Source organism: Leptopilina heterotoma, unplaced genomic scaffold (assembly GCF_015476425.1).
Source record: "Leptopilina heterotoma isolate Lh14 unplaced genomic scaffold, ASM1547642v1 Lhet_68, whole genome shotgun sequence".
Classification (NCBI taxonomy): domain Eukaryota; kingdom Metazoa; phylum Arthropoda; class Insecta; order Hymenoptera; family Figitidae; genus Leptopilina; species Leptopilina heterotoma.
In genome coordinates, this window is record NW_025111157.1 from 7,100,486 (window position 1) to 7,127,624 (window position 27,139).

Consider the following 27,139-nt stretch of genomic DNA (forward strand, 5'->3'; position numbering starts at 1 on the left):
TTATTAATCAGCGCGCTGACACCTAATTATATCTATAAATTTATCTCCGAATAAGTAGAAAAAATTTCTTTGTATTAAGAAAAATTGTTTATGCTTTAAACAATGTTAGATTTAAATCAAAAATAATTTTATTCGAGTCGAATACAGTTTGAATCAAATAAATATTTGTATTTTCACATAGTAATTAAATTATTAATTAAAATTTAACTCAAATGATCGTTTCTATTTTAATTGCTTTTGAAATTCCAATTATAAAAGTTAATAAATTCATTAGTGGAATTTAAAAATTTAATTTAAGAAATAAACTCAAAATGATAAATTTTAAAAATTAAAATAATTAAAACTGAAAAATGGAAAATAAAGTTTTTAAATTCAAAAAGATTAAAAAGATTCTAAATGAGTATTAATTAGAATTTACAATTTTTTATTTGATTCAAACATTTTTTAAAGTAGTAGTTTATTTACTTGTAATTTTACCTTGTAAAAACGCGATTATTTTCTAAGTCTTTCTTATATATTGTATATAAAATGTATTTTTTTGTGTTTAATAAATGACTGTTTTTTAAATAATATATGATTTTGGAGAAAAATACCAAATAACACAGAATAAAATATTCAATTTTCGAAATGATTATTTAGCTTATGAAATAATCTAGTCAATATTTTAAAGATAAAAAAATGGCCATATGCAAATAATGAATAAATAATACGAATAAATTATATTATACCTTTTGATTAAAAAGTACTCACATATTTAAATCACATTTTCTTGTTGCTGTTTTTATATTAAATTGGCCTTTTTTCTGCGCAGATATTTTCACAAATGGTCCCTGTAAAGAAAAATAAAAACATTAATTTTTTCTTTCGAATAAGAAATTAAAATGTCTGCCACAAAGAAAACTTTCATTAGAACAAAGGAATTTTCCTTTGATATTCTAATGGAAACTTTCTTTGCGGTGGAGATTTTCAGCTTGAAGAAATTAAAGGTTCAATTAGTCAAAATAATTAGTTTCTATAGTGAAAAATAGAATTTATGATTGAAAAATAAGCTATGCATGTTCTTTTTTGTGGGCCTTTTGGAGTTTTTGAAATACTCTTACCTCGAAGTATTTTTTCCTTCAAGAGTCTAATTTTACAAATAAAGTTGAAATTTAATGTTATTTACTTCAAATAAACGAAAAAACATTGATATTACGAAAGGATTATTGTGATAATATTTGATTTTGAATCGCGATTAATGGACAAGGTCCGCCATAACCTAATTCTTGTTGTGTACATGGGCGCCCACTGTGCCGACTTTTGTGTAGCACAAGAAAGGGTGCTTTCACTTAAGAATAATTCTTTAATCATAAAAACGTTTCGGTGATTACTATTTTCTTAGATACTTAATGCAATATTACCTTTTATACTGAAAAACATTGAAAATCTGCGCCAAAGAATACTTTTTTCAACACAAATTACTTAAAACGTTTGACAATTTACGGAGTGAAGTTAGGGGTTATTGCTCTTGGACTTGTTAATTTGTCCCACAGGCGGCGCTGCGGTAACGCGACAAATTTCAAATATAGAGTTGAATCAAACATTAAGAAATTAGAAATTTGAATCAATAGAAGTAAATAAATCTTCAATGGAAATTTAATTTAACTTCTATTTTGCATTCTTTTATAGAACTTAACACTTTTTGGATTGAATAAAGTAGAATAAGAAGATAAAAGTGATTAAAATTGTTTAGTTGCACTGTAAACGCAAAATGAACGGAGCTTAAACTTTGCATTGTGAATTGAGCCAAGGATTCGTTAAAGAGAATTTTCATCGAGCAGTTTCCGCTTCCGTTATCGACCTTCCCGAACTCATTTTCCACCCCGCGTACCCCTCTATAAGAAATTTTTTCGACCGCACCACCATTTTCGATGTATGCGGTGTTGCGTGATTGCCTGCGAGTTCGAGCGTGTGTGTTTGTTGTGTTGTAGAAAAGATTGTTGAAACCTATAAAGAGCGAATTCTCTTACTCGAGTAGCGCGAATCTTCTGCATAATTTCCGTATATTGTGGACTCAGAGATAAATATGTCGTCGTACATTCAGGTCGCTGAGGACGAGGGAGAAGAGCCCATTGAACTGCCCACTGAGGATGATAGTACACTCTTGTTGACGACTCTTGCGGCCCAATTCCCCGGAACTTGTGGCCTCAAATATCGTAATCCTGAATCCAGGACGATGCGCGGCGTCCGCCTCGTTGATGGTCGTCTTCATCCTCCTGAAAATGGTTGGGGCAAGGCGGTCTATTTCTGCGTCTTCCCAAAAGGTGAGCAAAGACAAGTGGGCGATTTTATACCAGATATACAAATACATGCACAAGCGCACACATAAATTCGAATGTTACCCAAGTTTTATGTATTAGTGACGTTCGCAAACTCGAAACTAGGATATGTTTACCTACTTTCGGGGAAAAAATATTTTTTCTTTCCTTTTCGAATAAAAATGCCACGGAATTTACTCGAAAAGGAAAGAATGTGCATTTAGTATATAAATTCATTATTCTATTCGGACAAATTTAGTCAATGTGAGAAACATTAATTGGAGTGGAAAATGTAGGTAAACGGGAAGTGATTTTAGCGTTTTTTATTCTTTTCGAGTGAAAAACTATCATTTTTATTGTGAAATAAATAGAAAAATCGTCCGAGTTTCCAAAAAAAATAAACTACACTTTACTTTTCAGATTTTGTAATTTTTACCGTAAAATAATTATTTTACCATTTTACCAAAACTATAAATTTCTGTAATTAAAAACATTTTCCAAATTTCGAATTTTTAGGTTAGGGAATTTTTCTTAATTTTCATTTTTTAATTCTAAATTAACTACTTATAATTTATTGCAGTTTGCTGTTTATTATTTTCTTGGCACAGTCAAACTGAAATTTCAATTTAAAATCTAGAAAACAATCATTTGTAATATATAAATTTTATTATTTGAATTTTCCCAGAATTTTTCACGAAACAATTGTCAATTCATTAATAAATTTTATTAATATTCGTGCTTTTTTTTAGAAAATAAACGTAAGTCTGACGATAATTTGGAAAATTCGACAGCAAAGACTAAAAGAATGGAAACAAAATTACGATGCACTGACCTAATTGTGCTTGGTTTGCCTTGGAAAACAACTGAGCAAAATTTACGAGAATATTTTGAAACCTTTGGAGAGGTTTTAATGGCACAGGTAATAAATGAGACATTTTTTTTTCCTACAAAGAAAATTTATGAATACTAATTAATTTTCAAAAAAAAAAAAAATTGTTTCGAACAGGTGAAAAAAGATGCAAAATCGGGTCAAAGTAAGGGATTCGGTTTCATCAGATTTGGTAGTTACGAATCTCAATTGAGATGTTTAGCACAACGGCACATGATCGATGGTAGATGGTGTGATGTTAAAGTTCCTAACAGCAAGGTAAGATCTCAAAAAATTATTTTTTATCACGTTTTTCATTTAAAAATAACATTTATCAATGTCCTTTGAAACTTGAACTTCTGGACATTCAAATTGTTTCCGAAATTTGAAGTTTCTTCGCTTTTTTGTTAAATTTCTTTCGTAATTTCTAAATATTGAATTCAAATTTTCAATTTAAAAATAATTTTAAATTAAAAAACTGTAAATTTCTTCAAATATATTGTGATTTGAAAAATGTTTTCAAAATTGTTTCAAACATTTACTTCACATTTCGGACAATTCGTCCAGAAGTTTAAAAGAAAAAACAATAATCTCTGGTGAGGTTCTCGAAATAGTCGCAAAATTCGTGAAATTTGTAATTCATATTCAATAAAAGTGTTAAATAAAATTTACAAATACAGAAAATTGTTTAATACACAGAGAGAGAATATATATTTAAAAAAAGTATTTTACAAATTGGGGAAAAATGCGACAAAGCGAAATTTTGACGTAAAAAATACTAAACTTTAAAAAAACTTATGTGAAATTCAGTAAACTTTGTCTATTAGAATTTAATTAATATTCTTGATATTTGATACAATTATATTAAATTTCGCATAAGTAAGAATTTCACATTTTTTTAAAGTTTAGTATTTTTTATATCAAAATTTCGCTTTATCGCATTTTTCCCAAATTTGAAAAATACTTTTTTTTAAATATTCTCTCTTCGTATAGAGAATATTTAATTTTAAGAATTTTCTATTAGAGAATATTTTATTTTAAGAAAAGTAAATGAAATATCACGAATTTTGGGATTTGTTTTCCAAGAACCTTACAAAAAAGGATTAACAAAAAAAAAGAAAAACAAAAGAAAACATCTTTAAGTGGATAGGCATAAAGTTTGATGTCGATTGAAAGTTTCTTTCTGCTGCGTAAGTAGATGAATGAGACCTGAGCGTTGAGAGACGAGCCTGTTGATGAATGGATGAAATCTTAACGTCCCAATGAATGTTTAGAATGCGTAGAGATCGCACGCGTGAATTTTTTGAGCGAGTACACTTTCGAGTGCATGCGTGTATACAGAAACGTGTGAGATAACGCATGATTTTGTTGAAGAAAAAAAAATCAGTTTTTTTTCGTTAGATTTTCATTTAAAAAAAAAAAAGAGAAAAAAGAATAGAAAAAGTATATACCGAAAATTCGAATGATCATAAAAATAAGTGATACTGCGAGGTTACTGGCATTAAAAAGAAAATGTACGTTATTTTTAATGAGTGGATTGAAAAAAAAATTTACCTATTCAATAGAAAAATAAAAGAAGTTCTTTAAAATAAAAAAAAATGCTGATTGTATGAGTGGTGATTTTTTTTTATTGATTTTTACAGTTTGGTCTGATTCGTAGAAACTATTTTCTAGTTTGGAAAAAAAAAATACAATCAATTTGCTTCTGTTTCTGGATAAACTTTTGTACTGGAAATTGAAAGAAATTGTTTTACGTGTATAATTGTTTCTAGAAGGAATTCAATTTTTTTATATCAATAATTTTCTCTTAATTTCAGGAATCACAGTCCGTTTTTTTTACACAATTTTCTCTTTTTCCCTTTTTTTTATCTCCTTAAATTAAATAAATCCTCGGAAATATCTAAAATCGTAAAGTTTTTCTCCTTTTTCTTAAGAAAAACTTGTTAAAATTTCCTTCTTTTTAAAGTTAGAAAAAATTTTTAAACTATGTTCAATTGAAACTATTTTACTAATTTAAAATACAATTTACTTTGTCATTAACGATTTTCAATGACAAAATTTACCATTTTTTCAATGTTAATTTTTGAATGAAAATTATTCAAATTTTCCTCGAATGTTATACAATTTTCTACTAAAAATTTTTATCTTTAACTTTTTTCCTTAAGAATTATTTTGGAAAAAAAATTGTAAATTGAAAAATTTATTATTTTTTGGGTAAAAAGTAATTTTTCTTCATTACTCGTTGATTATAGTTGATTATAGTTTTTAGAATTTTCTTTGCAAATTTTCATCAATTATTTTACCCTAATTTTTTTTTATTCTTCATAATAAATTGTATTGAATAATTTTGTTCTTAATTTGAAAATTCCCCCTTTTTTAAAACGAAATCTCTTTTTTGAAAATTAAAATCCACCTTTTTATATAAAAAAAACTCTGTGATCCCTGAAATTTTAATTATTAATTAATTAATAATTAATAAAATGGACAAACACAAACGAAACTTATAAAATTAATAAAACTCTTTCTATAAATTTATGATTTATTTAAAAATATTATTATTATAATTATTCAAAATTAAACGAAGTTAAACTAGCCAAACGGTATTTAAATTTTATTAAAAAAGTATTTTTGAAATTTTTATTTTCTAATTATTAAAAAAAATATAAATATATTAAAAAATAAATATATAAATATATTAAAAATAATTATTTAAAAAAAAATTTTTTAATATTTCATTTTAATTTCTTATAAACAATTTTTGATTTTTTTCATTTACATATTTCGTTACATTACAAAATAAAGAAATACAATTTTACTAAACTAAGTATAAGAAATTACAAATTTACAAAAGTAAATAAAACAAATTACAAATTTACAAAAGTGTAAAATATTTCTCTTAAATTTCCGCATTGTTCAAAAATTTTCAAAGAAACAGTTTTGCGCTATCTCAAATATTAATTTCCCTCTAAATATTATAATTTTAACGAGTTCAGTTATATTTTATTAAAAAAAAGTGTACCATGTGTGACTGTAAAATATTTTAATAGATTTCTCGTGATGTACAATGTATGGGAGTTGCACGAACGTTCTTTTTTAGCGAACAATATTCGGAATAAAGAAAAAAAAGAAAAGTAAGCGTTTTGAATTTTCCAAGATCTTCTCTCTCGATCTAATAAAAAATAGTGTGCAGTAAATTTGTGTGCTCGCTTATTACTCGTACTTACTTTTTACGTTACTAGAAACTGTTATATTAAATTCGTCTTTCATGGTACATGTTTATATAAAACTTGAGAAAAAAAGTGTTTCAGTGTTTCGTTTTTTGGTCAATTGTTTTCGCGGATTTGTATGGTGGAATTTTGATTTAAAAAAATAATGAATTTTGAATGGGGAATTTGTGTGTATGCAGAGAAAAGTTTGAGTCTATGAAGTATGATTTAATATCGCGACTATCTTCTCTTTCGTTCTAGATTGGAAAATATATTTTTTGTGTAAATTCTTAATAATATTACGGTGAGTGTTTTATGATTAACAGTGAGATTATTATTGTATTGGCTATTTTTTGAATTATTTTCTATTGAACATGTCTTTAATGATTATCGAATTGTTTTCATATTCATGAATTTGGTATTTTGATATTTCAATCGATTTGTTTACGTTCGAATAAGAATTTTTTTTGGGTAGGAAAAGTAAAGAGAGAAATTAATTAATTTTCAAGTATTGTGACAATTTAATTATTTTCAATGTCTACTATTTCAATAAAAGTTTACAAAAGAATTCAATTATTTAAAAAGAAATTTTAAATAAAATTCGTCTCAAGAATTCAATTATTTTCAAAAGTAATATAATTCTTCGCAGAAATTCAATTATGTTCAAAAATTCTCGTCAAAATTTTAATTATCTTTATAAATAATAAATTCAATTATTTATAGTTAATAAAATTCTTTATGAAAATTCAATTATTTAATAAAATATTTATTTTTGCAGTTAAATAATTGAATTTTCGTAGGATTTTCTAATAAATATTAATTTAAAAATGAATTTCAGTTAAAATTTTAGATTATAATTGAATATTGAAAGCATTATAGCGAGGAATTTTTTTTAAAAATAATTGAATTTTCAAAAGGTTTAAAATTTTTAAAAAATGCGTCTTTTTTCGACTTATTTTTAAAAATTACGACTTTTTCGACTTTTTTTCCAAATATTGCAATATTTTTTAGTATAAAATGCAACTTATTTCGATTTTTATATAGTGTAAAAAATTTCTAAAGACAAATCTTCAAAAATTATTTTTTAATAATTTTTCTAATTAAATTTTCAAAATTTACAATTAAAAAGAGTTTTAATAATTGAAATTTTGTAAAATTTCATTAAAAACAATTGATTTTTTTCAAAGTGTTTTATAAAAATTTTGGAAAATCAACTTTTGAAGAATTTTAATTGCAAATTTTGAAAATAATTGATTTCTCAAAAATTTTAATGAAAAATCTTCAAGTGTAAATTTAAAAATGGTAATTAATGAAAATTAGCTTCTAAAAATTATATTAAAATATTTTTGAATAAAATATTAATTAGAATGTTTGCCTTCTAATTTTTTTAAATTCAATTATTTTCAATATTTTCAAATACAAATTTCTAAAAATTCAAATACGTTCAAAAAATAATAACATAAAAATTTTTTTCAATTATTTTTAACATTTAAACAACATAACAATCATGTTCAAAATTTTTAATCAAAATTATTCAAAAAAAATTTTTTTTTTAAATTATACAGAAATTATTTTAAAAAATTCAATTCTTTTCGAAAAATTACATTACAATATTAAAAAAAAAACTTTTTCTTGTAATTTTTTTATCTTAATTTTTATGATTCAATTAACATCGAACAATGTAAATTAAAATTTTTAAAAATTTACTTTTTTATGTAGATTTTTTAAAATTTTGGAGAAATTACGTTTATATTATTAAAATGCTTCAAAAATTCAATTACTTTTTTTATTGAAATTTACCAAATTTCAATTGTTTGGAAATTGTTCAATTGTATATAATTAAAAAACTATTATCTTTCATAAATTATTTTTAAAATATTTAAAAAGAATTAATTTTTAGAATTTCTCTATTATAATTTTTTTGAAAATTAATTACCAACTTAAAAAACATGGACAGTTACAATTATTATAAAAAACTATTTTTGTATTTACATAATTGAATTCTCTAAGAATTTTTGGAAAATTAAAAATAATTGATTTTGAGAAGAAGTTTGATTAAAAATTGTAGAAAATAATTGAATTTTAAGAGAATTACAGTCGTAATTTTTTTATTTTAAAAAATGTATTAAATAGAAATTTTTAAAATTTTATTCTCGTATAAAAACAAACAAGAAGTATTTAAATATTTATTTAACGAATGTTTTCAAGTTTTGAATAATTGAATTTAGAAATCAGTGAATGATCAGAAAGATACAAAGTAAAATTTTTGGGACAACACTGAATTAAATTAAACGACTTTTTCGAATTTTTTTCTATGTTAAATCGACTAAAGCGATTTTTTTTTGCGCCTTAAAGTCGATCCGAGGGCTGAAATTATAAAAAAATTGACTTAAAGAAGAATTTTAGTTCAATAGATTCTTTTCCTTTTTCTTCCAACAATGTAAGAAGAATTTTAGTTAAAAATTCAATAATCGTATTGATGAAAATAATTTTCGTTTTAAAAACCTGAAAAAGTCAGGGAATTTGAAAAGAAAAAAAGCGTGGAAAAGTAATTTTTATTTTAGAGAAAAATTTTTATTCGAACGTAAGACAATTTATTCATCTTTTTCTTGGAATGGAAAAATCGCGAGCTAATAATGTTTATAAAAAAACAAAAAAAAAAAAAACCCGAATCGTGAGTCATTGTCGAGGGCTTGGTGTGTCTGGTTCCAGAATATTGATGGGATAATGATGGCTCGTCAGTATGACAGTAACAAACACAATGAGTACTATCGTCCAATACCTGTTCATGCCTCAACGAATCGTCGGATTCCAGCGGCGGCGAAGCCCTATTCGCCAAATGTGAATTCAACCGATGCAACAGTGCCGAGATATGAGGGTGATTACGATTACAAGACAACGCATTATCCATCGTATCCACCGAATTATCCCTACGACGAGAAATTCAAGTACGACGGACAGAATTATAATAATTATGAGAAGCCAGTTTATCAGCCCTATGAGAATAATGCCGCTGGCGGCGGTTATGATGCGAGAAATTACATGGCACCGCAACCAGCAGCACAAGCACCGGTGCCAACATATCCAGCGGAAGCTGAATATCCCCGCTATCCAGGCTATGAGGAGCGTCCGCAGACTTATCCGGTTATTGAGAATAATCCCGAGTATGGCGATAAAATGAAGTATAATTATGGATATGAGCGGCCGTATCACGAGACTGATGAGAGATATATACACGCTGATGGGAGATATCAGGTGGATAATCGATATCCGGATGCGAGGAATATTGATAATCGTCCGTTGGATGCGAGGGAGGCTGACGCGAGATTTTCGAATGAGGGAAGAGAGGAGAGGAGATATCAGGTGGACGGGAGGGAAGGCGAGGCCAGGTATCCCATTGAGAATAGGGAAGCTGACGCTAGATATCCAGCGGATGGGAGGGAATTGGACGGACGTTTCACTGATGCCTCGCGTTATCCGAAGGATAATAATTACTACGATCGATACTATAAACAGCGGCCTTCGAGGGATCATTATAATTCCGAAACATCGAGATATTGATGAGTGGATAAGATTGAATTATTGTGCGTCAACGGGAATCTCTAGGCTTATTTTTTGACTCCTGCAAAAGGAAAATTTAGTTTCTTTTAAGAAAAAAAAGCGTCTTTCCGTTCAAAAATTAACTGATAATCTGTCATGCCCTTTTCTCTCTTCTATCAAGTTCTTTTCTTTCTTCTATCAAATTCTTTTCTTTCTTCTATCAAGTTATTTTCTATCTATTAAATTCTTTTCTATCAATCAAGCGAAAAAAATTTGTCAAGATCTTTTCTATTAAAGTTTGGTTATTTTCTCGTTTATTAAAAAAGAATATTCCACTCTTCGATTTTGATTTGAAAATTACGAACTTGACATTTATTTTCTTCATTCAATTCATTCAAATTTGAATTTCCATAGAAATTTCCAAATAGTTAATACTTTTCTTCTCTACTAAAAAATATTTCATTATCACAATTTTTCCAAGACTATTAAATTGAGAGAAAAATATTTGTCAAGTTCTTTTCTATTAAAATTTAGTTATTTTCTCGTTTATTAAAAAAATAGATTTCACTCTTCCATTTTGATTTGAAAAAAACAAACTTGACATTTATTTTCTTCATTCAAATCTCAATTTTATAGAAATCTCCAAATATTTAATACTTTTCTTCTCCACTAAAGAATATTTTATTATCACAATTTTTCCAATATCATCAAATTGAGAGAAAAAAGTATCAATTATATCTACTTAATTAATTTCTTTAATAATTTATTATTAAAATAATTTTTTTTTCTCAATTTTGATAGTATTGGAAAACTATGTAATAAAAATTAAAGTTGAACTAAAATTTGCAAACATAAAAATTCAAAAATTCATTAGTTCGAAAATTTTCCAAGTTTCATTGAATTTTAAAAATTAAATTTTAATTTCATCACATCAAAATTCAAAAAGTTTCATAATTTTTTTCTCTTAATTTTAATGGTCTTGGAAAAACTGTGTAATAAAAAATCAAGAACAAAAATTTGTAATTTCAAAATTTAAAAATTTTGAGAAAAAAGTATCAAAATTGTTACCACGCAATAATTTAGATACTTTTTTTCTCTCAATTTGCATAGTTTTAGAAAAATAATGTAATACAAATTTTTGAGACAAATTTGTAACAAAAATTCTAAAATTGAGAGAAAAGAGTATCAAAATTTTTGCCCCCCCCCCAACTATTTTGATATTTTTTTTTTCTTTTAATTTTTTAATCTTGGAAAAACTGTGTAATAAAAATTCAAGAACTTAAATTTGCAAACAAAAATTTGAGAATTCATCAGTTTGAAAATTTTCCGAGTTTTATTGAATTTTTAAAATTAAATTTTAATTTCTTCACATCAAAATTCAAAAATTCTGAGAAAAAAGTATAAAAATTGTTGAAAGTCAACAATTTTAATAATTTTTTTACTCTCAATTTCGATAGTCTTGGAAAAATTATATAATAAAAATTCAAAAACTAAAATTTGTAAATCAAAATTCAAAAATTTTGAAAAAAAAGTATCAAAATTGTAGCGAGTCAACAAATTTGATAATTTTTTTTTCTCAATTTTGATAGTCTTGAAAAAACTATGTAATAAAAATTCAAGAACTAAAATTTGCAAACATAAAAATTCGAAAATTCATCAGTTCGAAAATTTTCCGAGTTTTATAGAATTTTAAAAATTAAATTTTAATTTCGTCGCCTTTTTAATGTAAATTTACCTTCTTCTCTATGCGTGTTAAGGAGAAAATTATTGTAAAACGTTTCGACAGAAAAATAATTCTTCCTTATAATAGTAAAAACTTCTTCTTCTTCTTCTTCTTCTTCTTCTTTGCAATGTTATATTAGACACTTGATGGAAAATTTTTGCATCAGCTTGTTAATGAATTTTCATATACCAAAAGTGGTTATACTTATAATTATACAATTAAGTCGTTACGAAAATTAAATATTTTATAAGTAAAATAAAAATGAAAACTGTATTGAATTTGAAATATTGTGAAAATTATAAAATTTACATACAGTATTTCTAATTTTAGATTTTTATACATAATTCCAAAAAAAAATTGTCCTTTTTTCAAAGCAATTTTATAGATAATTTTTATATATTATAAATATCAATTTTGCTAAATAAGACTCAATGCTACTTTCCAGTAAAAAATAGTAAAAAACAAAGAAATAGTAAAAAATAGTAAAAAAACAGAAAGGAATAGCAAAAACAAATAATAAAAAGTAAAAAAAAACGTAAAAGAAATAATTGTAGAAATTGATAATTATATTTTAGCAATCAAGTAAAAAAAAATCATTTGCATTGTACTTAGTAAAATGAAATATTTTCACAATTGACTGACGAAAAATATTGTAAATCCCTCGATATTGTATATATCTATAAATATTAAATAATTAAACATCACACACTGTATCCAAACATTAATTTCGATTTATAATAATTATCAATTAATTATTTTTAATAATTATAAATAAATTATCTTAATGTTAGTATGCGCTAGATTTAAATTTAACTATAAACTCCATATTATTGTAGTTAGAGAAAAAATTATTTCCAAATCAAGAAAATGTACATTATAGTCAAAAAAAAAAATGTCATCGATATGTATATTGTAAAAACAATTAATTTCCATTGTCCTAATTTTGATCGCATAATATAAATGCTAGTGAAAAATAATTATTAATTAATAAAATTTAGATGTAAATTTCTCAAAAACAAAAAATAAAAATATTGGCGTAATTGTAGTCAGTGAGGCAATTCTTATTATTAATATTATTATTGCCAAAAAAAAAGTGAATGTTTATAACATTTTTCAAAGTGCGTTTAAGGTGGTAGGGAATCGATTCCCGTTGATTCACATGTTTTTGATAAAATATAGAAATAATATTATTATAATAATAAATAATTCTGTTTGTGTTTTATTAAAAAAAAATTAAATATGTATGCAATTTTTTGTAAAATGAAGAATCTAAAAAAAATGCATAGTAAAATTGAAAAAATGTCGTACGTATAAAAAAATGTGTATATATATTTATAATTATGTATATTATAGGTGTGAAGTCAAAATTATTATTGTTGCTGAGTATATTTGTTGCAGTGCAATATTCCACAACACATCGTATTTGCTGTTGTCGTGATTTTTTCAAAAAAAAAGAGAGAGAAAAAAAGAAAAACTTTCTGTCATTAACGGGTTTTGTATTCGACGCTTGAGGTTTCATTCAACACTTTTCGAAATAATTTTTTTTTTTTATTTATTTCGACATAGGGCTGGGCAACTTATAATACTATTAACATTTTGTTAATTTATTAATATGAAATATATTCTGTATATTTCAATATATTTTTTTTGATAATAATTTCTATAGTTTAAATTTAGTGTTTGTTAAATAATTTATTTTTTAAATTTAAAGAAATTTATTATATGAACTTGGTAATTAAATTCGTATTTTTTAAAGGAGTGAAAATATATTTTTTTAAATAACGAAAAATTCATGTTGGATTTTCGATAATGTGATAGATTTTTGGTTTTTTTATTTAAAAAAAAGAAAATTGCAATGTTCAAAAAATTTGCTAATTGAAAATAATAGTAAAATGATAAAATATTTAACAAACACATTTGTGGAAGGACGTGAATTTTCGTATTTTATTCTTCACTTTCAATTTTTAAATTGAATTGAAAGAAAAAATTAGTTTACTGTGATTTACATTACACCGAATTTTTATTATTCGTTTTATTGTTCTCGTTTTAATATTATCTATGATTTTTATTATTAATTTATTTACTTCGCTCACAATAATTTTAATTTACTTAAATTTTTTTCTTATTCTAAATTTTAATTATGATTTTTATTAATTATTTATTTGTTTCATTCACAATCATTATTTTTTTGAACTTTTTACTTATTCTAAAGTTTTATTTATGATTTTTATTATTAATTTATTTATTTCACTTATAATCATAATTTATTTAAATTTTTTATTTTTAACTTTCATTTTTTACTTATTCTAAAGTTTTAATTAAGTTTTTTTTATTATTAATTTATTTCAATCACAATCAGAATTTATTTGAATTTTTTTTTAATTTTCATTTTTTACATATTCTAAAGATTATTTTAATGATTTTTATTATTAATTTACTTATTTCACTCACAATAATTCTAATTTACTTGAACTTCTTACTTTTTCATTTTTTTTTTCTCACAAAATTTGAGTGATTTTTTTCTTTTATTTTGAAGCATTTATTTTTTGAAAATATTTTTTTTAAATAAATTTTTTCAAAAATAGAATTCTTATTCAATTTTTGCTTTTTAGGGAATCAAAAATTCTGAAAAAGGCCATTTAATTGGAAAATGTAAAAATTAAAAGTTAAAAAATATAATAAATGGTAAAATTTGAGAAAAATAAATTAAATTATTAAATTTTAAAAATTTCGGTTAATTTAAAATTTACAATTAAAGTAAAATTTAAATAACAATAGAATAAAATTTAATTTTTTACTTACTCCTTATTTTCAATTAATTTTATTTCTCATAGAAAATATTTAAATTTATTATATTTTTCATTTAATTTTTTACTTATTCCATATTTTCCATTATCACTATTGTTGTTATTAATTTTTTAATTCACTCACAATCCTAATTTACTTGAATTTATTATTAATTTTCATTTTCTTTTTCAAATTTTAGTGATTTAACCCATTTGCTTATTTTAAAATAATTTTTTTCAATAAATTCTACAAAAATAGAATCTTTATTTAATTTTTGCTTCTCAAGGAATTAAAAATTCAGACAAAATGTCCATTTGATTGGAGAAAACGTATAAAGTGAGGTTTAAAAAATATGATAAAATGAAAAATTAGGTAAAATAAAGTTAAGTTTAAAATTAAAATAGAAATGAAATTTAAAAATTTTAATAATTAATTAAAATTAAAAGACAAAACTTAACATTAAATTTTGTAATCTAAAAATAAAAATTACGTTAAATTCAAAATTTGCAGTTAAAGTAAAATTAAACTGAAAATAGAATAGAATTTCATTTTTCACTTTTTCCTTATTTTTCAATTATCACTATTGTTATTATTAATTTTTTTTTAATTCACTCACAGTCATAATTCCAACTTACTTGAATTTACCATTTTTTAATTTTTCCTTCAAAAATTTGAGAGATTTAATCCTTTTGCTTATTTTAAAACATTTTTTTTGAAAATAGTTTTTTAAATATATTTTTCAAACATAAAAACAAAATTCTTATGTTCTAAAATCATATTGTTAACTAAATTATTATTAATTATTCTTAAAATATTTATTAATTATTATTATTTATTTCCAAATAAATTTTTTGTCTTTCAGGGAGTAAAAAAATCAAAGAATCTAAATTTACAATTAAAATAATATTAAAATGAGAATGAAAAAATTTGTGAAATGTAAACTTATTTAATTGAAAAACGTCAAAATTAGAATTTAAAAACTATGATAAAATGGAAAATTAGGTAAAATTAAATTTCATAATAGAAAAATAAACTAAAAAACTGTTTTAATTTCTTTAAAAATTTTGGTGAATCGAAATTTATAATTAAAATAAAATTAAAAAGAGAATGAAAAAATTGGTCAAATGGAAATTACAATTGTAATTCGGCTTTAGAGAAAATGAAGAAGAAAAAATTCGCTATTCATGCGCCTTTGTATTTATAACAAAATACCATTTTTTTTACAAATATAGTTAATAATATGAATTAAATAGTATCAATAAAATATGTTTTTCGATTTATATTCTAATGGAATTTTTTTTTCGCACTTTTATTGAATTTCAAAAATGAAAATGCCTGGCCCTAAACACAGCAAAATCATCCAATTTTCAATTGATTCATACAGAAATTCAATTTTTTGATAGAAGCATTCTAATATTTACCAAATTTTTGAACAAATTAAAGAAAAAAAAAATTCTTGAAACCGGTGATGGTTCTTTATTTTTCTTCTAAAAAAAAAAAATTTCCTTTTGTTTATTAAATTTCCAAACCATCGAATTCGTTTGACTGAATTGTGCGTTTGTGCGTAGGAGGGAATGATTCAACAAGTGCCCTGCAAGGTATTCGTGGGACGCTGTACCGAAGATCTAACTGCTGACGATCTACGTGACTATTTCTCAAAATTCGGTGAAGTCACGGACGTTTTCATTCCGAAACCGTTTCGTGCATTTTCATTTGTGACGTTCCTTGATCCCGAGGTGGCTCAATCGCTCTGCGGCGAGGATCATATTATAAAAGGTGTCTCCGTTCATGTCTCCAATGCTGCGCCAAAATCCGAGGGTAACAATCGTAATTTCAATAATCAAATGAATTCAAATATGCGAAGTCGCGGTATGCCAGGTGGACCAATTGATAATAATATCCAAGGGAATTATCAAGGGAATCGTTATATTGGTCATTCGGGCAATAATATGGGACCCAATGGCTGGAATAATCCGGGCAATCGTGGTAATCTCGATATGCCAAATCTTCAGGCATTGGGCATTACTGGACAGAATAATGGCGGTGGTGGTGGCGGTGGAATGTCAAATCAATTGGCAATGAGCGGTTTAAATCTTTCCACATTACCAGTGAATCCAGCATTGGTTGCCGCTGCATTGAATCACGCATCATGGGGTTTAATTGGCAATTTACAAAATCAGGGCAACGATCAGGGCTATTCGAATCAGCCGGGACCACCGGGACAGCCACCATCGGGAAATAATAGTCTTGGGAATAGTGGCAATTCAGGTTTTCTCAATTGGATGAATCAAGGCGGTGGCGATGGTAATTCCGGTAATCCAGGTTCCGCTGGTCCTGGACCAAATAATCAAAATCCATCGCAAGGCGCTTGGCAAAATCACCCCGTTCAGCGAGACGGCAAGTCGAATACATTTCTTAAGTACGAGTAAATTCCGTCGGGACTCTGAGTCTACTCGTAAAAGGCGGGCACGGTCCCTGAGTCCCGAAACTTTAGCATTGGATTATTGCAGAGGTCAGGAGAATCATTTTAAATATAAAAAACAAATTGGCCGAACTCTCAAGACTTTGGTAGATGGGAAGACTGCGAATGTCAAGACCAAAGCTGTGTCCTAGAATTTCAAACATTTATTTTCAATTATTTTTTTTTTTTCCTCTTCCTCATCATGATTGAGAGTTTGAGAATGAATAAATTGATGATTGATTATTTGATTAAAAAAATTCTTGTGAAAGAAAAAAAGAAAAGAAATAATTATAGTCTGATGAATGTTTTATATCAGATTTTCCAACGTTTTTGAATAATAATAATATTAATAATATTCTCGGATGATAATGATGATGATAAGAATGAGATGATTCTGATCTATGCAAAAATTTCAAGGCGAGAAAGTTAAAATAAGACGAAAATTTTTTTTTTTTGTCTTATTTGAATTGACATTTTTGTTGACATGATTCTTTAGAGTGGTAGTATAAATATATATATATGAATAGACAGGATAGCTGCGATTGGAGAGTTTTGAGAAAAAAATGAAAATTTTTTTCAAGAATGATTATGTCGATGAGAGTGATTCGGCAAATGGAGTGTATTTTTTTTGTTGATAATGCAGCAATTGGGAGAATGATTTATACGCTAGAGAAATAGCGTTTAGAATGGTTTGCAACCCGGGTGTAGATATTTTTATTTTTCCTCTACTTTTTTTTTAATTTCATTTAATTTCGAAGCTCAATATAAAGATTATTTCGATACAAACGGCGTTCATTACAATTGATGACTAGAAAAAGAAATTAAACAAAAAAAAATTTGTTTTCAGCTTTTTTTCTAAAAGAGCTTCAATTTTAAGTTTTTTTCTGTGAGATTTACCGAGTCATCAATTGTTCAGATCGCTTTTTGTCTTGGTCTTAATTTTGCTTTTTTTTGTCTTGCAATCATGTCCATTAAACAAATTGAAAATTATCAGGTACTTAAATTGCGACTTTTTATTTCAATCTCTCTTTTTTGTAATTGCTATATAGATGATTTTAAATTGTGTTCTCGAAAAATGTATATTTCAAGATTAGGTAAAAATTGTGTCGCAAAAGAGAGAGAGAGAGAGAATTTTTAATACTTTTCATTTCATCGATTTTTTGTACGTCAATTTCGTTATTTTGTATAAAGTAATTAATTTTGTAAAATTCTTACTAAACTTTTTTTTTGTAAATTTTGTAAATTTTTGTTAATATTTTTACAAAAAAACGAATTGAAATTAAGAAAAAAAATTGTAAAAGTTGAAAACTACAAAATATTTTACAAAATAAATTACGATTAATAGGAATTTAAATTAAACAAGCATTCATTGTCGAAATTTTTGTCATAAATAGAAAATATTTATGTGAATTTTTTTTAAATTTGAAAGAATATGAATTTGAATTAAAATTCGATAATTAATTAATTCGACAATTTTCTATTGTATTTGAAATAGTAATAGAATTAAATTATTTATGTGAAACAAATTCAAGTTCATGAATTGTTTGAAATTATTTCAAATTTATTTTTGTTCAAACTGAATATTTTTGCAAATTTAAATTTAAAATAATTTCCGAGATGAATTTTAATTGAAATTGTTTTATATATTTAAAATAGTTTTAAAAAATATTTCAAGCAGAATTGTAAACATTTTTCGAAAGTAATTAATTTTTTAATTTAATGGAAATTTTTACGAATATTAATTTTTTATTAACTGCGAATTTTAATAAAGTTTTAATCAAAATTAAATAAATTCATTAAATATTAAATCAAATAAAGAAATTCATTAAGTTTCAATGAATGTTTATTTAATGAAAATTATTTTCCTATTTTTTACGTCAATTTGGTTATTTTGTTAGGTATTTTGTAAAATGGTTTTTAAATTTCATTTGTAAATTTAAAAAAAAAATGAACAAAATTGTAAATGTGAAAATATTTTATAAAATATTTTACAAAATAAATTACAATTATAAGAATTTAAATTAAGCAAGCATTCATTTTGCAAATTGTGAAAATTTTTGTCATAAATAGAAATTATTTATGTGAATTTAAAAATTTTTTAAAAATATGAATTTGAATTAAAATTTAATAGTAAACTAATTTTTTCGTAGTATAAATAGAAAACTAATGTAATTATTTCCATAAATATTAGAATTAAATTATTTTTGTGAAACAAATTCAGTTTATAAACTGTTTTAAATTATTTCAAATTTATGTTTGTTCGAAAATTAATATTTTGTGCAAATTTTAATTTGAAGACAGTTTATTGGGTGAATTTCAGTTTTTTTTTGTATTTCAATTTAAAATTAATGAATTTAAAAATATATTTCTAGTAGAATTATGAAATATTTTCGAAAAAATTAATTTTCTTATTTGATGGAAATTTCTACGAATATTAATTTTTATTCTACGAATTTTTATACAGTTGCTTAAAAATATATAAAGTTCATTAAATATTAATATTAATAATATTATTTTAAATAATGATATTAATGTTATTAATATTAAATATAAAATCATAAATAAAATTTCGTTAAGTTTCGATGAATGTTTGTTTAATAAAAATCACTTGCGTATTTAATCATTAAAATTGAATTCAATTTATTTTACAAAAAATTGTAATTTATAGTGAATTTTTTTATACATTCGATTTAGTATCTATCCGGGTTCTACCATACTGATGATTAATCATAGATTTATCATAATAATAAATATACAAATACGAGAGTTTGCACCTAATAGTAATTTTCACAGTTTAATAATCGTTGCTTCATATTAAAAAAAAAACATGAAAAATAGAAAAGAAAGTAACTTGAAATGATTTATTATTAATAAAACAGAAGAAATATAAAAAATGTAGATTAGGAAAATGAAGATGTAATGTTTTACTTCACAAAGAGTGTAATTGTGTTTAAATGCTTGGATTAATTTAAATCTTTACCAAAATGTTTTTCAGACAGCATTTTTTGTAATCTTTCGTGTACAGTTGTCAGTCACCGTTAAATGTATTTCTTTATATGAAAAAAAAAAATATTTTGGAGTAATGAAAAACGCGAAATATCTTCATTATAAATAATTTCAAAACTCCAAAATAATTGCAATATATTTTCTCTAGTTTTAGAATAATTTCAGTGGGTTTGTTCTTTCTTTTACTTTTTGTTCGCTTTTCTTTAAAATGGGAAATATTCCCAAAAGTGCTTTTAATTTTTTTTCAATTTTTCAATTTGGTGTGAGAGTTGAAGAGAATATATTAAATTTTCAAAGTAAGAATACGTTTTTATTTCTTACATATATTGCGCGAGAGGAAAATAAAAAAGAAACAATCGCAGCTATCCAAGAATTATGGTGTGTAACTTTGACTTCTTTTGTAGATATTTAGTTCTTGTGTATGAAGATTTTACACTGGTGCGTAGGTGTGTCAAAATTATTGATCGGTTGTGTGTGAAAGATATATAAAAAAAAATGAATTGAATTGACTCTTTAAATGAGTTAGCTTTGATCGAATGGTTTTTGAATCGATGGTTTAAAAGAAATTAAAAACGAAAAAATAATGAGAAAAAAATGAAAAGAAAACACAAAAGCTATTTAAATAAAAATTTCATATTTACATTTTCGCATTGTTTTTTTTTCAGTGTAGTTTTTCATATTAAAATAATTGCCTTCTTATTTTTTGTTGTTTTTGCAAAATTTGAAGAAAAAAAAGTTTTAAAAAAATTCACAATTCACAATTGTAGTCAATAACTTTAACATACGCAAATCTCTACACTTGGAAAGAGAGATAAATTTAAAGAAAAAAAAAAATAAAAAATAGCTGTTATATGATATTGTATACTCCATTATTAATATTCAGATTAACTACTTCAGAACTTATTACCTTATGAGTAAAAAAATATTGAGAAATAAAAAATAATCCAGGTAAAAAAGATATGTGTGATGTTGTGTGTATCCTCTGTTAATAAATCTAGAGACGAAACGGAAAATTCGAAATGAATTTTGTGAATTCTTCGACTTTTTCAAGATTGTACTATTTTACATTAATCTCGTTTTCATTAATTAAATTTTCATAGTTTTTAATTTTATGTCTATAAAAAAATGTTATTAGATATTTATTATTTTAACTAGAAAAATAGTCAGAAAAACAGAATTTTAAAAATAGAAAATATAAATTTAGAATAAAAAAAAATTGGACAGTACAATTTTGAAATTTGGAAGAAATCACCGAGACAAAAGATTCGTCCTTCGATTTTCATTCTTGAATGATTAGAAAAATTTTGAAAATAGGAAAAAGCACGAAGAAGATAAAAGAAGAAAGCAAGGGAAATGTTTCGCATTAGCTGTAAATGGATAAAGAAAAAAAAAATTGATGTAATCATGGTGATTGGAATTTTTTAATATATATATTATATATATATAAATATAGGTATATATAGACTGAATTGAATATTATGCATGTGCTTTTGGTGTGGATGTCGGTTGAAAGTATTTGTTAATTGTCGTCTCATAACTACAGACGTAAATTTACAAGAAAAAAAAAATAGTTGGAATGTGCAAAAGTTATATTGAAGGGATAAATGAGAGTACAGTTGGGTTTACGATAATGAGAAGAAGAAGAATAAAAAATTGTCATATTGTTGAATGGATCTATAATTAACGAGAGAAGAAAACAAAAGTTTGTGTTGCTATTAATTTAAACGTGGTTGTGACGCGAAAAAAAAAGAAGTTTATTGTGCGTCTGTAATTTTTCATAATATACTGCCTGAGCAGATTATTAAATGTTTATATTTAAAAGAAAAAAACCAAATGAAAAAAGTTAAAAAAATGGAAAAAGAGAAGTTAGTTTGTAAAACAAACTCGCGTTGCGGTCTTTGATGTCCAGAATCTTGATCAGAAAAACGAGAAGGAAAAGAATTTTTCACTTACGATTTTTTTCATTGAGGAGATAAATTTTAGAGAACGAATATAGTTGTTAGTAATGAAAATAGAACGTGAATATAATAAATACGAAATTAGTGACTGAATTACAGGCTTCGCACTCCTGCTAAAAATTTACTAAAATTTTTTTAAATTTGTGACACTAAAAGCTACTTTTTTTACTTTTTATTAAGTTAATCCGCTGGTAGTAAACAAAAAGTAATTCTCAAAAATTTTAATAAATTTCTTAGAAACGATTCAATTATTGTCGAATAAAAAAAAATTTGTAAGAAAATTTTTGTCGCTAGGATTCAATTATTTTCATAAATTTTTAATAAATAAATTAAATAAATTTTTTTTAATAAATATTCCCCAAAGAATTCAATTATGAATTTATGATTAAATAAATTATTTAAGTAAAAATTTTAAATAAAATTCTTAGAAGAAAAAATTCAATTACTTTCATAAATAATAAAATTTCACAAAAATTCAATTATTTTAAATACAATTAAAAAGAAAAAATTTTTAATTATTTTTAAAAAAATTATTATTTACAGTATTTTAATAAATTATTAATATATTATATTTAATAAATTATTTAAAAAACAATTATAAAAAAAATTGGGCATAAATAAATTATTTTTAAATTCTTAATTATTTCTTTCTTAATTAATTTTTAATTTCCTTGAATTTTGAATACAATTGTAATTAAATTTCTTTAAAGAATTAATTTATTTAAAAAAAATTTTTTCAAATCGTTGCAAAAATTCAATTATTATTTATTTTCAAGAATTTTGATAAATTTCTTCATAAGAATTCAATTTTAAAAAATAATTAACTAAAAATTTGGAAAATAATTGAATTTTAAAAAAATTTGGAGTTGAAGTTAAAAAAAATTGAATATTTTTAATGTAAATCAGTCTATAAATTAATTTTTGCTACTTTTTCAAGAATAATTATCGAGTGCAAAGCCTGAAATTAATAAAATTATTAGTAGAATTGCTAGAAAAGACAAGTAGTGAATAAAACTAGTGATTGAAAGCTAGAAAAATTAGTGACTATAGTGAGAGCGTTCCTCAGTAAAAAAAGGAACTTTTTTTCACTTTTTAGATCAGAAATAATTCAAAAATAATTTTTTCCAAAAAAAAGTAATAATAAAAATTACAATTTTGAGAAAAATAAAATCCTCGGAAAAAAGTTGAATTTTTTTCCAAATATTTTATTCTTGATTCTGGACGTTATTGCACATCAGCCAACAAGATAAAGACTGTAGTTTAAGACAACTTTTAACAAAGATAAGAACCGTTAGCAATCTGCAACAATTATTTTTTGATCCCTTCCAAACCGTTTACAAATTTTAAGCGTTTTTGCAAAATACCAAAAGAATAATAATAAATTATGGCATAAATCTCATTCGATTTTTCATCAAATTCACGCGCACTTTTGTTTTTCTCTTCATTTCCTTCGATTTCATTCACACGCAATAATAAATAAATAAATAATAAGCTTAATTTAAATAAAAAAAAAAAAAAATATTATATCGTATAAATAGATATTTGTTTGGTGTGCGCAAATTGCAGTTTAAATAGATTATTAATAGGATTAGGGAAAGGATAATCTTTGCTCAAGTAATGCCTTGCAAAACGATTTGGAAGAGATCGTAAAGGAATTTGTAAATATCCCTGATGAAGTTTCATGTGTTGGATTATAAAAAAAAAAAAAAAATTGAAGCTCGACCGACTAGTTGTAATATCGTCAATCGTGTCTGCGAGGTTTTAACCAGGTGAGGAAGTTGCGTGCTGTATGTATCAACATTTTCTTATAGAGAGAGAGAAAAAATAAAAGAAAAACAATCATTTTTAGGTCAATTTTTTGACTATAGCGAAAAAAACAAATCTTGCCCCTTTTATTAAATTTGAGAAAAAGGAGAAGAAGGAAAAAAAATTAATTGGTCGAAAGTCGGTCGAAAAAATTGAAAATTTATTTCATTTCCGACAAAAGCATGAAATTTGTAATTTTTTTTTCTTTTTTTTGAAGAAGAAGAATAAGAAAGTTTCTTCAGGGTAAAAAAGACATCATAATACACACGAAATTGTAAATAAGAAATTCAGTGTTGGTTCACATTTCGATTTTAATAGTTACCAATAATTAAGTTTTCACACACAAACACTCACACGTACACAAAGTCTCTCTCTCTTTCTCTCTCTCCCTCCTTCTCTCTCTTTATCGCCAAATTTCAGGATGCAGTCTACTACAAAATAAATTTCAATTTTTTTTATTTGAAAAAAAAATTTTTTTAGTAGTGAATTAATTAATTTTTGCATTAATTAATAATTGAATTAGTTGATTATTGAACTAATTAATTGTTTAATTAGTTAATTATTGAACTAATTAAATGTGGAATTAATTAATTTTTAACTTAATTAGTTATTAAACTAATTAATTATTGAATTTGTTAATTATTGAACTAATTAATAGTTGAATTAATTTTCAACTTAGTTATTGAATTAATTATCTATTGAATTAGTTAATTATTGAATTAATTAACTATTGAACTAATTAATGGTTGAATTAATTGATTTTCAACTTAATTAGTTATGAAACTAAATATTTATTGAATTTATTAATTATTGAATTAGTTCATTATTGAACTAATTGAATGTGTAATTAATTAATTTCCAACTTAAATAGTCATTAAACTAATTAATTATTAATTACTTGAATTACTTAATTATATAACTAGTTAAATAATTCAAAAGAAAAAAATTGATTTATAATAATCATCCTTTTTATAAAATGACTAAAAAAATTTTTAATATTTTAATTCCATAGTAATTGTGAATTTAATAATGTAATTTTTTAATTCAAAAAATTTTTAGGTCAGAAAAAATGTTTAAGAATTTTAAAAAATTTATTTACATTATAAATTAGCTAAAATAGTTTTGAACAATTTCATTTAATTAAAAAAATTGTCAAATATCATTAAATTGCAAAATTTACAATTTTAATTAAATTTCAAAATTTATGATTTTCATTAAATTGCAAAATTTATGATTTTCATTAAATTGCAAAATTTACAATTTTCATTAAATTAAAAATTTTGTGATTTTCACCCAATTAAAAAATTTGCAAATTTCATTAAATTGCAAAATATACAATTTTAATTATTAAATTACGAAATTTGCAGTTTTTCTTAAATTAGAAAATTTGTGATTTTCATTAAATTTCAAAATTTTAAATTTTAATTAAATTACAAAATTTACAGTTGTAATAAAATAAAAAATTTATTACTTTCATTAAATTATAAAATTTGTGATTTTAATTAAATTACAAATTTTGTGATTTTCATTCAATTACAAAATTTGCATATTTCATTCAATTAAAAAATTTGCAAATTTTATTAAATTGCAAAATTTACAATTTTAATTAAATTACAAAATTTGCAGTTTTCCTTTGAATTAGAAAATTTGTAATATTAATTAAATTACAAAATTTGCATTTTTCCTTAAAGTAAAAAATTTGTAATTCTCATTAAATCACAAAAATTAATTAATAATTTTAAAAAATTTTATGTTTATAATTTGCATTTCTAATCAACCAAACAAAAAAAAACTTTGTATTAGATTGCGTCAAAAATTTGGAATGCAGTGAAATAGAATTTTTGATGCCTAAAAGTGTTCTAAATAGTCATTTTTCGATATATGCATATAATTATATATGATTTTCAATATATAAATATACAATAATAAATATTATGCGAAATATGATAATTATTATTAAACGATAACGGTACAAAGTATTATATATATGTTTTGTTGAAGAAAAATGAGCAGAAAGTAGTGCGGGAATGAGATGAAAGAAATTGCGATCAAAAAAATGCAACAAATAAAAATGAAAAAAAAAATATTTATTTATTATAATCGATGTGTTTAAGGTCAACCTATATATATATATATGAGTACGTGATATATATTGAGATAACAAAAACAATTTTTTTACCGATTTCATATATTATAATATTATACGTGACACATTTTTCATATAGATTTTTGCGCATCGACTGTTTTTTAGAAAGGCAAAAAAAAGGATATTGATGATAAAAAAAAAAAACAAAAACAAAAATCGAAAAAAGCGACAAAAAAAAGAGAGAGTATGAAAAAAAGTGAAATTTCAAGATTTGATCTTGGACACATCCAGCCATTCAGCAAAGTGCATAATGCATTCGAATATTTCATTAATTATAAATAAACGTAGAATGCGATTAAATTTGTTCATTTTTTTCATTTCTGGGGTTTACACACAATTTTTGACCCAAATAAAATAAACGTTTCTAGAAACGAAAATTTTGTTTTTTTTTTGATAATTTAAAGAAAAATACGTAGATATTATTTTTTTACATTTTTAATTGCAATATTTTAGAATAAAAAAATATTTTTTTTTCTTGGCGAACAAGAATTTAAAATTTCAGTTTTATTTTTTCAATTATTCAGTTTCATTAATAGTTTAAACAGTTTCTAGAATTTTTTTTTTGTGTAAAAATAAATTCTGTTTTGTAAAAATAAATGGAAGGATAAAAATTGGTGACAAAATGAAAATATGAGGAAAGAAAAAATTGTGGCTGATTGTTGGGGGAAGTATAAAATCTATTCAGCAGAACTTATTGTGAGTTGCGCTTGGAATTGACCTGGGATTGAAGACTGGAAGTGGAGTACAACTGGATTGGTGTTTGGAATGAACATCTAGGTGAGCTGAAGTTACAGAGGATGTGTTGTTTTGATAATGTGCACCTCTAATCTTTATGGATTGAATTTTGTTTTCATTATAAATGTAAGGAAGATGACAAATATTTTCACTATTTTTTCTCACTGTGCGTGACAAATTAATTATAATATTGTTAATTATTCGTCATAACATTGTTAATTATTATTCATTATTCACATTCAATTAATTTATTATTGACTTTAAATTAATTAATTAAAAATAAATTTAATTAATTAATTAAATAAAAATAAATAGTCAAAAGAAATTCAATTAGTGGGAATATTTCTCTCTTCTTACAATCAGATAAAATGACACAAAGTATGAATGGCTGCGTGCATCATTTCAGATTTTAAAAACAATTTAACAAATCCACATTTTTTTATTTTTGTTCTTGAAAAGTTTTCTAATTATTTCTATAATTAAAATAATTAAAATATTCTGACATTAAAAAATTGTCAAAGAATTTATGGAAACAGATTAAAATAATAGCCCTGACAAGAAATTTTGAATATTGAGTTTTCCTCGATCTTTACCCTAAATTGAATT

General features: G+C 23.6%; 1 protein-coding gene across 2 annotated transcripts; it reads left to right on the forward strand.

The window, feature by feature from the left end:
• Nucleotides 1-1,845: 1,845 nt before the first annotated feature.
• On the forward strand, nucleotides 1,846-18,161 carry LOC122510423 (TAR DNA-binding protein 43). Of its 2 annotated transcripts, none has more exons than XM_043625059.1 (4): nucleotides 1,846-2,303; nucleotides 3,047-3,216; nucleotides 3,304-3,444; nucleotides 9,084-10,399. In XM_043625059.1, exons 1-4 carry the CDS (start codon nucleotides 2,066-2,068, stop codon nucleotides 9,930-9,932), a joined length of 1,398 nt encoding a protein of 465 aa, XP_043480994.1. In that variant the 5' UTR covers nucleotides 1,846-2,065; the 3' UTR covers nucleotides 9,933-10,399. The 2 variants fall into 2 exon arrangements, with proteins under 2 accessions (XP_043480994.1, XP_043480993.1); XM_043625058.1 differs by lacking the exon at nucleotides 9,084-10,399 and adding an exon at nucleotides 15,990-18,161 and having other exon boundaries at nucleotides 1,852-2,303.
• Nucleotides 18,162-27,139: the final 8,978 nt, after the last annotated feature.

Coding starts and splice junctions, on each gene's coding strand:
- LOC122510423 (XM_043625058.1), top strand. CDS start 2,066: ATGTCGTCGTACATTCAGGTCGCTGAGGACGAGGGAGAAGAGCCCATT. Junction 2,304..3,046: donor TTTCTGCGTCTTCCCAAAAG/GTGAGCAAAGAC, acceptor GCTTTTTTTTAG/AAAATAAACGTAAGTCTGAC. Junction 3,217..3,303: donor GAGAGGTTTTAATGGCACAG/GTAATAAATGAG, acceptor TGTTTCGAACAG/GTGAAAAAAGATGCAAAATC.